Source organism: Hippopotamus amphibius, chromosome 13 (assembly GCF_030028045.1).
Source record: "Hippopotamus amphibius kiboko isolate mHipAmp2 chromosome 13, mHipAmp2.hap2, whole genome shotgun sequence".
Classification (NCBI taxonomy): Eukaryota; Metazoa; Chordata; class Mammalia; order Artiodactyla; family Hippopotamidae; genus Hippopotamus; species Hippopotamus amphibius.
Genome location: NC_080198.1, coordinates 19,635,866 through 19,648,603, shown reverse-complemented (window position 1 = coordinate 19,648,603; position 12,738 = coordinate 19,635,866). Strand labels below are relative to the sequence as shown.

The 12,738-nt window shown below is 38.5% G+C and overlaps 1 protein-coding gene across 2 annotated transcripts in view; it reads right to left on the bottom strand.

The window, feature by feature from the left end:
• The window catches only part of MDFIC2 (MyoD family inhibitor domain containing 2), a 100,289-nt gene extending 89,100 nt beyond the window's left edge, over positions 1-11,189 (bottom strand). For both annotated transcript variants that reach the window (XM_057704427.1, XM_057704428.1), the window contains exon 1: positions 11,102-11,189. In XM_057704427.1, the coding sequence (XP_057560410.1) occupies positions 11,102-11,189 (88 nt within the window). The remainder of the gene's footprint in view (positions 1-11,101) is intronic.
• Between the last annotated feature and the right edge of the window lie 1,549 nt (positions 11,190-12,738).

Below are 12,738 nucleotides of genomic sequence, written 5' to 3'. Positions count from 1 at the left end.
TGCCTTGCAGGAAATCAAAACATTCTTTGATTTGGTTTACTTAATTGTATATTATTTTGTAAAGCAAATGCCTCTTTTTTAGTATGAATTGTCTTTTCAATCTGAGTTTTCATATATTGGTCTAAGAAATTAGTTTTAAGACGCATGTATAGAATGGAATCTTTATTTTTTTATTGAATGTAGACAGAATATAATTTTGATGAATATTTTATTCTTCATAAGAGTTTATAGAAACTTCACATATTTTATGAAATTTACATTCAGGATGTTTTAGTATTTTTAAAAAATTTATCTATTTCTTTATTCATTTATTTATTGGCTGTATTGGGTCTTTGTTGCTGTGCGCAGAGTTTCTCTACTTTCGGGGAGTGGCGGCTACTCTTTGTTACGGTGCCCGGACTTCTCAGTGCAGGGGCTTCTCTTGTTGCGGAGCATGGGCCCTAAGCGTGTGGGCTTCAGTAGTTGTGGCCCAGGGGTTTAGCTGCTGCACAGCACATGCGATCTTCCCGGCCTGGGGATGCAACCCATGTCCCCTGCATTGGCAGGTGGATTCTTAACCACTGCGCCACCAGGGAAGTCCCTGTTTTAGTATTAACATGTATCTTTCAGTAACTCTAGAAGAAATGTCCTATCTATAGTGCTGAATATTCTCAATATAATAAAGAAAATTAAATAGGCAAATGAAAGAGCTAAAAAATGCAGGTTTCCCTCTCCTGTTGTCAGTTGTTTGAGATTAGACATCATGAAGCATCTTTCTTACCTTCTTCAAGGTTGTGGTTTCTTTTCAAATCCATGCTGGCATGGAAATTCAGCTCAGGAGGAGAAATTGCCTGATGTCTTATTTAATATTACGCCTCTAGGAGTTGTCCTTTCTCTTTTTTCTTGAAGTTATACAGTGGCAAAACTACTGTCATTGCCCTTGCTTTTCGTCTTTGCTGCACATTTACTTTTCGACAGGTTTAAATAATGGCTAAAATGTTTGAAGTGATTTATGCCTTTAGACTGATGTCTTCATTTGCTCTCCTCACATTCCCCCCCCCTTTTTTTTTTTTACTAATGGTCTGGTGCACACCTAGTGCAGGTGCGTTTTATTAGAGAGTATATTCCCTCTAAATGCTGTTCCTAAGCTGAAAGAAATGGGCCATAATCATATAAAAATAAAGTATCTCTTTGTAGAATTTACAAGAAATGGAATGTCCTTATTCCTGAGGCATAGAACATAAGCGTCTTTTTTTCTCTCCCTGTAAGATTGCTCTTTGTACTAATGTTGCTTAAGTGAATCATACCAACAGCTGTTGTGACATAGAGGAAAATGAATGTCTCCTGAAGAATCTCAGTTGAAAGGAGTAAATCTCTTGAAGTTTCGAATTAGCTACAATTTTCTTTTTCCTGTTGAGACAGGAAAGATTGGTTCCCAGTCTCTACAGATGGCTTCACTCCTAGTTCATAAAATTGCAATTAATAATGGTGAGCTAAGATCATTCTGGATTTGATGTACTGCCCTATCATCATTGAAAGAGAGTCTTTAAATCTGCTATTTAACAACTCATAGGGACTTTGCACTGATTAATTCATCTGGTCATAGTCTCAAGGCTGACATGGCATCTTCTAGCCTTCCGTTCCATTGGGATCAACATCATCATTTTATAAGAAATGAACTTACTACTTTATAGGCTTAGTTGGAAAGAAATTTCAACCGTCAGCTGTAGGATGTGCCACGGGAATTTAATTTGTTGACCTATGAGAACACAGAAGATCTCATCTTTTACTGAACTTTCTCAACATAGAATAGGGTTATCAGAGAATCAAAATGATTCTGACATTTGAACTTCAGTAGAAGGCCAATACATTTAAAGTAAGTACTCTCCTTCCTGAAATGTTCAGCGTTCCATCAACAGTACATGTCAGGTTCTTAAGAAAATATTATCCCTTGTGGAGCAAAGCACTGAAAATTGGATCGTGGGTACCGGCTCTTAGAGTAGACATTACTTGGAAGCCACACAGCATCTGTTCTCCTTCCATTCTGGTGCTAGACCACTGAATTTCCTCTGAAGAAGCATCTCTCCCCCATTATGTATAGCCTTGTGGTGCTGTCAGTCAAGGTTCCCTGCCCTGCCTAGTGAGGATGGGGATTCATGGCCAAATCTATTGAGCTTTCTTCCTTGAGGTTTGAGGTCTTAAGTATAAGAGGATGAGAGGACAGAAAAAGTATGTGGAGCTAATGTTTGAGGAGTGGTGACCTGAATGTATTGTTAAATCTTGCTCTCTGGATCACCAGAGCTAGTTTACTTCCTGCCCATCCTAGACCTGAATTTCCTTGTAGACTGTGAACCAACTCCCAGCCTTCCAGTAAATTGCTGTTTTCATTAATTTAGCTAGAAGAAGTAAGTATCTGTTGCTTTCCCCTTAAAAACTATGTGACGATTAATTTTATGTGTCAGCTTGGCTGGGCTAAGGGATACCCAGGGAGCTGGTAAAACATTATTTCTGGGAGTGTACATGAAGTTATTTCAAGGACTAGATTGGCACTTGAATTGATAGTCTGATTAGAGAAAATCTCTTTCTAGAATGGGTTAAGGGATAAATAGAACAAAAAGAAAGAGGAAGGGCATATTTGCTCTCTCCACTAGAGCAAGGACATCCATCTCCTGCCCTTGGACATCAGCATTCCTGGTTCTCAGAACCTCTTACTTGGACCAGGATTTACACCATTGGCACTCAGAACTTGAGGCTTGGCCTGCAACTGCACCACTGACTTTCCTGAGCCTCCAGCTTCCAGACAGCAGACCATGGGACTATTCAGCCTCCATAATTGTGTAAGCCAGTCCCCCATAATAAACCCTTTCTTTTCTTTTCTTTTCTTTTTCTTTCTTTTTCTTTTTCTCTTTCTTTCTTTCTTTCTTTCTTTCTTTCTTTCTTTCTTTCTTTCTTTCTTTCTTTCTCTTTCTTTCTTTCTTTCTTTCTTTCTTTCTTTCTTTCTTTCTTTCTTTCTTTCTTTCTTTCTTTCTCTCTCTCCCTCCCTTCCTTCCTTCCTCTTTCTTTCTTTCTTTCTTTCTTTCTTTCTTTCTTTCTTTCTTTCTTTCTTTCTTTCTTTCTTTCTTTCTTTCCATCCATCCATCCATCTTCTATCTGTCTATCTGTCCATTCATCTACTTTTTGCCTGTCTATCTATCTGTCTCTCCTATTGGTTCTGATTCTCTGGAGAACTAATACAAACTATTAAAGCTTCTTTTTATCATTGTTAGATCTTGAAAGTAGTATGATATCCTTTCATAGTCCTTTACATAATTTTTTTTTGAGAATAAAATGCAGTGGAATATATTTTACTACAAGACAAAATATATCTCTGGTAGGCATTTCCAGTGTAGAGAGTTTATTGGAATCCAAGATGCTCACTGACCAAGGTCTCTGAAAGGTTCAAGGCTCTGTTCCTGGGCAGACTCCCCACACTCATCAAATGCCAGCCTTCCTTGGGGTCAAGGTGCTCCAGCCCTTCTTGTTTTCATTCATTTCTTGGAACATGACATGTTTTTTCCCGCCTTGAAAGAAATTATATTTCTATTTGAAATTGTATTCTTTTCCTGTACTATCCCATCAGCAGATGCTTTCTCAATCTTCAGGTCTAAAGCCAAATGTCTAGCCAACTTTCCCTATCAGCATTATGTAAAGTGGACAACTGATCTCATATATCCTGTTGCCCAATTGATAAATCTTCATGGAGATGTTGGCATGTCACACTTAACCTGACCCACCCAGATCTTCTGATTCTCCCATCTCCAGCCAGTTTTTCTCTTATTCTTCATGCAGCATTACCATTATGCAGTGTCTCAAGCCAGGAGTCAGCCTTGACTCCTTTCTTTCTATTGCCCCACTCCAGGGCACCAGCCAGTACAGTTGACTCTGCCTCCAAAATAGGTCCTGCATCCTATTCTACCTCTTTCACCTTCACAGTTTTATCATATCCCACTCACCATCTTTTGCTTGGCCAACTGCAGTGTCTTCCATTTTATTTCTGCATACACTCTTTACCACATCCACTATAAATGATTCCTTTTATTCCCCTGCTTAGAATCTGCAGTAGCTTCTAATTCAAATTAAGGAAAAACATCTAAGTTTCTGATTGCGGCCAGCAAAGTTCTATATTATTTGCAACTTGAGCACTTTTCTTCCCTGTCCCTTCCTTACTCCCTTCCTCTCTAATTTCGTTTTTTCTTCCTTCCCTTCCTCCTTCCTTCCTTCTCATCCAGCCATCCTGAGCCACATGCTATCTTTAAACAGCCTCTTTTCCCTGTTGGAATGCTCTTCCCAGATTTTTGCACAGTCACTTAAGTCTCAACTCAGATAGCTCTCCTTCCAAACTTCTCTGACCACTGATTCTCAAGGACCATTCCTCACACCAATCTCTATCACATCATCTTGTTTTAAAGCTTCAAAACAATTACCCTGTAAAATTATCTTGTGCTTGTTTTACTTCCTTATATGGCTTGCAAGGGTGTATTTTTCACATCTAATCAGCACAACATTCTCTTTGACTGTTACCTTCTCCTTACCTGTATTTTGGTTATTAGGTACATTTTCACAAGTTCATGGAGACCACTGGAATAAGATTCTGTTTCCTGTGTTTACATAGTAAAGGAAATCAAGAATACAGTATTGGTGGAAATTACCAATTTAAAATAGGCATTAGTGTGGCTTAATTTTTAAGCTAGACAAAAAAAAGTAGCCCTTTTAAAAATGAGAATTATCTGAGTGAGAGAATTAGCATGGATTAATATTTAGCCATTATAATAAAGTACTTAAGTACATGAGTTCCTTGAGGGCAAAACCTGTGGCATTTTCATTTTTTGACATCTTTGTTTCTTGGCCTAATATGTTATCTGTGAGTTCAAGAGGAGCCTCATCAAATGCTTGAAGAATTGTGTAAGATACGTATTTTGGAATTGTCTTAATGCTTATGCTCTGAAATTATTTTTTGAGCAAATGAGGTGAACTGTCTTCACTTAGAATTAAGGGAAGTTCAGTGAATTTATGAATGTCAATAAATGTAAGATTTATACTTTCTCTGTCTCACTTGCAAACAACTCTTAATCAAAAATGAGATGGGATTCTTGCATTATAGATTTGAGGTTTTGCATTATATTGAGAAGGAAATTTGTGGAACATGACTTTTTGGACCTCTTTGATGTTTTCTGCTATCTTGGATTATTAGTCTCTGTGAATTCTGATTAAATAATAATTACTGTATTCAAGATGCCAGCTCATTGGTGATCTGTCTCCTCTACATCAATACTAAATAAGTTTAGGGGAGTTTCCTTTAAAATGTCTCTAAATAATAATTTTCACATCACCACAGACTATAGTCACCATGTGACTGCTTATAGAAAAGGATCTCTAGTTTGTTCAGAGTAACTACAGAATTCTCATCTCCCATGCTCTTTTTTTCCTGGCATTTTTGGAAAGTGAGAGAAAGCTTATTCATTGCCCTCTCCCACCCCCGCCCCCACCATTTAAAAGAAGTCAAATACTTTCTATTTGATTTCTTTTTTGAATTTTCCCCCTGGGGCCCCACCCAACCTAGCAGCCATGGGACCTAGTCAATATAGATTAGAAGGTTATAAGACTGCGCTTTGTATATTGAGGGCACACTTGTAACTTGAGATAATTTTATTCTTCCCTCAATTTATTACACCCATAAAGAGACTGCTTCGCTAAAACAATTACAGAGAGCTAATCTTCTGAAGGACACACAGTTTTATTTCCATGTTGTTCATTTCACATCATTTAGGTCAAACCATTGTTTTGACTTTGTGTGTACAGATATATTTATGGAAAACCAGTTTTTAGGACACTGTACTGATTGTGTTATGAGAAACAAGCTCTTAGAACAGAAGTTACAGACTGGGCTGAACTAGACTCATAGAACCTGGTTTCATTTGTCCTGCATGTTGCTTTCTTGTCATCGTTGTTGTTAATTGTTATTATTTAACCTTTAGAGATCCTGAGATGTCATATGGTAATCCAGTTTCTCCTGAAAAATCAGGAGACACTCTAAGAAATTGTGTGCAGTTCAAACACTGGTGATGCTGTGATTTTAAACTGCAAATGGCAACAATTTAAAGGCTTCCATCCCTTCATTTTGATGTTTCTCTACCGTATCAAATGGTGTGAGGAGCAAGCACTGAAATGCTTACCCAGAATGCTCCCTGGCTTAATGGGGTATTACATGCCATCTTATTCCACCTGTAATTTCCCCCCCAATTTCTATGTTACATCAATTTTTCCTTCATAACGTTTTTCACGTTTGGGCCTATTTTCTTCTCCTTGTTATGACTTTTATGCTGGTCGTGTAGTCCTCACTTCAAGGCTACTGAATGCAGTGCTGTCTTGGCCATCATCATCCCTCTTAAACTTTGCTCTGCCTGCCCCATCCCACTTTGCACTCCAGTTACAGATTTAAATAATGCTTCCGTATGTTAGTCCCCGACCTCAGACCTGCGTGACAACTTAGAACTCATATCCAACTCTTTAACCTATAGCTGGAACTCAGTTTGTTTGTCCCCCTTGTTTCTGGTGAATCCATACACAGGTAACTAGCCAAAATGCCCATTTCCCCAGCGCCAGAACGGGCATCACGCAGCCTGTGATTTGCTCCCAGCATTACCCCTCTTCACCTGTGCGAATAGATCATGACCACCTTCAAGACTGGCCTTTCTAGACCACCTTGGTCCAGAGTTACACAATACAGTTCATCTTGCCTGGTGCGTATTTCACAATCATATTTTGTTTCTCTGATTGTCTTGAAACAGGGTTTCTCCAAGTATGGTCCCTGAACATGTTACTTCATGTTATTGCTCTTAAGCACTTATGTCTGGGCTCCACCTAATCCTCCTGAATTACTTAAGCTGGGACCCAGGAATTTGATCTATCTAAAATTTGAGAAGTCAAGAATTTAAAGGCAAGGGGGCTTCCCTGGTGGCGCAGTGGTTAAGAATCCGCCTGCCAATGCAGGGGACATGGGTTCGAGCCCTGGTCTGGGAAGATCCCACATGCCATGGAGCAACTAAGCATATGCGCCGCAATTACTGAGCCTGCGCTCTAGAGCCCGTGAGCCACAACTATTGAGCTCATGTGCCACAGCTACTGAAGCCTGTGCACCTAGAGCTTGTGCTCCACAAGAGAAGCCACTGCAATGAGAAGCCCACGCATCTCAACAAAGAGTAGCACCTGCTCTCCACAACTACTGAAAGCCTCTACATAGCAACGAAGACCTAATGCAGCCAATAAATAAAAAATAAAATTAATAAATAAATTTAATTAAAAAAAAGAATTTAAAGGCAAGATGACTAATAATGGTACAAGATTGCCTGGTAGTTTGATAGAAGATAAAATAGGATTCAGTTTATTTTACTCTGAGTGTATTTTCAGGTTTATTGGTGTGTTTCTTAAACACTATTTACCCTATTTGTTAATAAAAGCTCTGGATGTTGCTTTAACCAGCTCTTTGGCAGCACTGCTGAGGCCATTAGGCCCATGGTCCATAGGAGAGAAAGTAGAAGGCAAACAAGGACTTCTTTACCTTTCAGGGAAAAGCAGGGAAAATTGATAAAATTCTTGAGTGCAGGACTGTGTTTCTTTCCTTCTTTCTTTTTTAAAAATTGTTCTCTGTTATGCTCATGCCTTGTCTTCAGTGATGCTACTGTTGATAAGTTGGATAAATTGGATGAATGTTTGAAGATGAGAAGTTAGAAAGAGTATCAGTACTCAGGTTGGCAGTGATGGTGCTAACTCCTGTTGGCCCCATGCTCACTCTGAGGTCAGGTGCTGTGCTCAGTGGTTTATGTAGATTACCCCAGTGAGTGCTGGCTCCAACCCTAATCGGGCAGTGCTGTGATTCCCTGCATTTTAACCGTGGGCAGTATTCAGCTGGAGTTGCAGAGGGAGGCAAGAGACACTGTGATGGGAGAAGCAATTACTTTTGTTATTCATGAAAAAAACTTGAACAACTTTCAAGTCTCTACAGTCAGTCGTCCCTATCTGCGAGTTCTGAAACTGGATACAAAGGGCTGACTATATCATGCCATTCTGAATAAGAGACTTGAGCATCCTTGGATTTTGGTATCAGCAGAAAGTCCTGGAACTAATCCCCCTGCGGATACTGAGGGAGACAGTATTTCTTTTTCTTTTTGAAGGGGGAGGGTGTTTGATTAATTTCAAGTACTGATAACTGTTGGAGAAGGCATTGTGACAAATTGGTTTAAGGCAAAGAACGGAATTTGGAAGATTTGGGTTCAAGATTCAGTTTGCCACTTACCAGCTCTGCAAGTTTGAGCAAGCTCTAGTGTCTCTGAGCCTCAGTCTTTTAATCTGTAAAATGGGACAATATTACTCCACATCAAATGGTTGTAGGGCCCAAAGGAAGGAATTTATATAAAATGCTATGAGAGGAACAATGGCAGGAATGACTGAGGCGTCAAGAAGGACCTCCGTGTTTGCTGCTCATGTTGAACTTTGGCTGAACACTCAAAAATAAAGCTGCTGAATAGTTGCTGAGTTGCCAAAAGGAAAGAATAATGCTGAGAATTGGACTTTTTCTGGACGAAGGAAACCCTACCTTTCCCTAGTAAGGGATGAGATGTCCTTGATAACCCAGTTGTATATATGGAACAAATTTACCCTCCAATCTAAATCTTTGCTAAACAACTTGTCTAGGCCTGCATGAACTTCCTTCTTTTTTTCCATACCCCCCCCCCCACATATTTTCCTCTGCTGAGACACTATTCTGGTTTCCTCCAGAATCTCTGATTCCCCAAATCACAATTCTAAGATCCCAAATAAACTGCCTTGTTGCTTCTGTATAGAGGTCCTTTTTGTTGACAATGCTATTAAAATACACAGCGCTGATACTAGTGCAGATTGTTCAAAGTATGAACCAGGACCTCAAAAAACATTATATTATTTTAAATCATGCTTTAAAGAGGAAAAAAAGACACAAAAATAATGAGATCTCTTCCCCATAATTTCACAAAGTAGGTATTTATAGTCCTTGGCTAAGGAATCTGAAGCTCAGAGAGGTTAAGCAACATGGCACAGTCACACAGCTAAGGAACAGCTGAGCTGAAATTTTAAAACTTCACCTGCCTGACTTAAATCCTCTGCTCTTTACATTGCACCAGCTTGCTTAAAAAACAAACAAACAACAACAAAAAAAACCCACCAACATATATACTTTTTCTTAACATTAAAAAAAGACATTTATGTTCAAAAACTAACTCATCCTGATAATTCCTAATTAAGATGTTGTCATCCAGCATTTGGCTCAATTCCCCTTTATGAAATACAGTAAACATAATGTGAGTGTAGCTTAAATGAAGTGTCCAAGTGGGATAAAACAGGTCACCTGGGAAATTAGATTTTATGGATTATAGGAATTTAATCATAAATTGTACTTTATGGAGACAGTTTTTCAAAAAGGAAATTTTTCAGGAAACAATTGACTGGTCTATCAATTTTGTCATTATTTTTCTATGAGACATGTATAGCATGGCGCAATTGAAGCAAAAAGAAATAAGATAAACTTCGCTATAAGTAACAGTGAAGAACTCCTGTCTTCATGGGTTTGGTCTTCGCAGAGAAATCGCTGAGGGATCTTTGGGCTGAGTTCAGTTTTTTCTTACTTCCACATTGCTTTTTTTTAAAAGATTTGATTTAAAAGATTGTTTAAGAAAAAGAAGTTAGAGAATTTCTTAGCTCTGTGGCTTTTGGAAGGAAATGACTGAGAATACTTCATGTCTGTACCACCTTTTATCCTGAAATAAAGTCTTCAGTAGAGATGAGTTCCAGCCATTAAATTTGATTATGAGGCCCTAAGGCAGAAGGATAATCTTCTTTTAAAAAAAAAGTGAACAGTTACAAAATGAGAGTGAGGGTAAAGCAGGATTAAGAATAAGAGTGGATGGAAGGGTATGTGTGAAGGTGGAGGTGTTGATTTAAGCACTTTAGGAAAACTTTTTGAGCACAGATCATGTCCTGACAAGTAACTTAAACACCTTGTCTTTGAAACACGGTGTAAGGTGGTAGTTAAATTTATATGCTGTGGAATCACACAGTCTGGGATCAAATCCCAGTTCTGTCACTTCCTAATTTTGTAATTTTAGGCACTTAAACTCTCTGAGATTCTGTTTTCTCACCTGAATATTAGGAGTGATTAGTGCTTCACAGGGTTGCTGTAATGATTCAGCATAATCACTAATGCATATTGTCATTGTGTTTGATGTCATGATTATTATTATTGGTGTTGTTGAACTTACTTGACATATATATTAAAGTCTCCCGTGACCTTGGAAAACACTTTTGAGGCATAGCAATTACTTAAGAGCCTGTCTTTTTACAATTGAATAGATTCAGGAACTGGTGTAAAAGATACAACTTATCTATTTAGATAAAATACCAAGTCAGTTTCCTTTTAGGGACATTAAAGATGTTCATAAAAAGAAAAGATTATGAAACCAAACCTTCTAGTAAATAATCGTGAGTTTATACATATGTTCGAAAGTGCATAAATTTGTACTCCTCCTAGGAGGGCATAATCGATCTGTGTGTGTATTTCAAGCAGGCATCTTACGCACGTCGTGCTTGTGGCCAACAGCTCTCTCCCCTGGGAAGGTGGCTTCTGTAATTGCAGTGAATGGCAATTCTATTTGTAGACATGACTTCCTACAGCCTGCACTCCTTTCTGTGATTATTATTTAAAATATTCTTGTCCTCACATTGTTTCATCTTCCTGGCTACAAAGGAGAAAGTTCTCCAGCATAACAAGAACCTCACAGGTAACGTGTATCTGAATTGAAAGTGTATATTCTTTTCCCTATAAAATCATCTGAGTGCCCTGCATTCGAAGGAATACAAAAAGCATTTCAATACTAAACACCCTCAAACTACCACTTAGGCCAAAAAAAAAAAAAAAAAGAAAGAAAGAAAATCAGAAGTATTAATATCACTTGAACTGCTGGGGGATTTTTCTTTCTTCTCCCATACTATTTTTTGCTTCTAAACAAAAGCATAATTTTCACATTGATAAAAAATCAACAGCAAGAGGACTTACCTTCCTTCAACCAAGAAATGTTATTTTTGTCATTTTCAAGATGCTCAGCTGTTCTGACTTTTATCTTTTCCAGCTCAGTTTCTGACATCTAAGTGGAAACAGAATTGGTGATATAAAAAATTCATTAAGAACCCAAATTTATAACATGGAGCCTTATATTTAGAGACGACTGCCATATTACAGGAACATTTTGTCTCTGTAGTTTTTCAGCTCCCTGTCTAATGTTAAGTCTTACATTTTATCCATGTGCAGTATTTTACAACATTGAAAACCAAACTTTCGATGATATTTCGCTTTTCAGCAGTCAAGATTGCTGTAAGCTCTGATTTCTGAGTATGAAAGAAAAACAGACGAACAGCTAGCCCCGGAATTGTCGAAACCCAAACATAGAGTGGCTGTTTTAATGTTTTTTTCTTAATAGTCTATAGAAAAGCATGCTGCAAAGTGATGGACAAAACTCGAAAGACGAATAAACACAAAAGGACCTTTTCAGCAATGTGCTGGGTGGAATGAGAACCTTATGACCTCAGCCAGGCCATGCTGAGCTTCCTGAAGCTGTTGAGACCCATTAAGCATCCTCAGTGCATTGCACTTGACTTCCTCTGTGGCTTGGTCGCAGCGAGCTAGGATGCTCCACTTCCATCAGCACCTCGATGGACTTACCTGTGTGTTCCCAAGGGAGGAGGCCCAAGGCGTGGGACGGGGGAGCAGCGTGGCGATGCTGTGGGCAGCCTCCCTTGTCGTCTCTCAATGTCCAGCATTCCTCTGCCCTGCCAGAAGTGAGCGAAGAAGCAAATACACTCCCTCCCTGGGTGGTGCTAGATTTGTATTGCTGCCAGAAGCATCCAACATGCAGCTGAGAGGTTTTTTTTTTTTTTTTTTTAAGGTAATATAAAGCCTGTGGTTCAAAACAATAAAAACCTTCTCCAGGCTAGCACTTATTTAAAATGACACTCTGCAAAATAGGGTAAAAAAAATGGACTCTTTTCAAATGGACGGAGTTTCTCCAGTCTCCTTCCTTCCACACCCGCCATTCATCACTTACGGTTAATATTAAAGGATGTAGAAAGTAGAGATTGAAAAATATACGTAGACTATTTGGGTTAAAAGAAAAGGAAGGGGAACCTCTCAGGGTTTATTTTCTAGAAGTTCACCCTGCAGCTGCTGCTTTGAAAGGCAAGTTTTTCTAATGTTTTATAGGCAACAAGAAAACATTTCACGTTCTTTTTTGAGAGTCTGCAGATATTCCAAAAAGAATTTGGAATCACATTCCGAAGAGGACTTGTCATTAGATTCTTCGGCAAAAATAATACTGTTTTCAACAGGTTAACAGCATAACCCTTAGGTATGTATGAGAATAACTAGTCCAACATTCCTAAATGTTGTTTCTTTCGTCATAAAAAATCAACTTTATTTTTTGACCCAAAGTGGTTTGCCTCCTCCAGTGTCTTTACCTGGAACCTGCCTGTTACCTGATTGCCTTGTATCTATTTTACCTTTTCCCCCAACTTCATTTCTTCCTATACTTTGCTCCCAGTTTCATATGAAAATTGACTGATCAATGTAGGGTTTTTTTTAAGAACTTTTATTGAGATATAATTGAGATACAATAAACTGCATATATTTAAAGCGTTGAT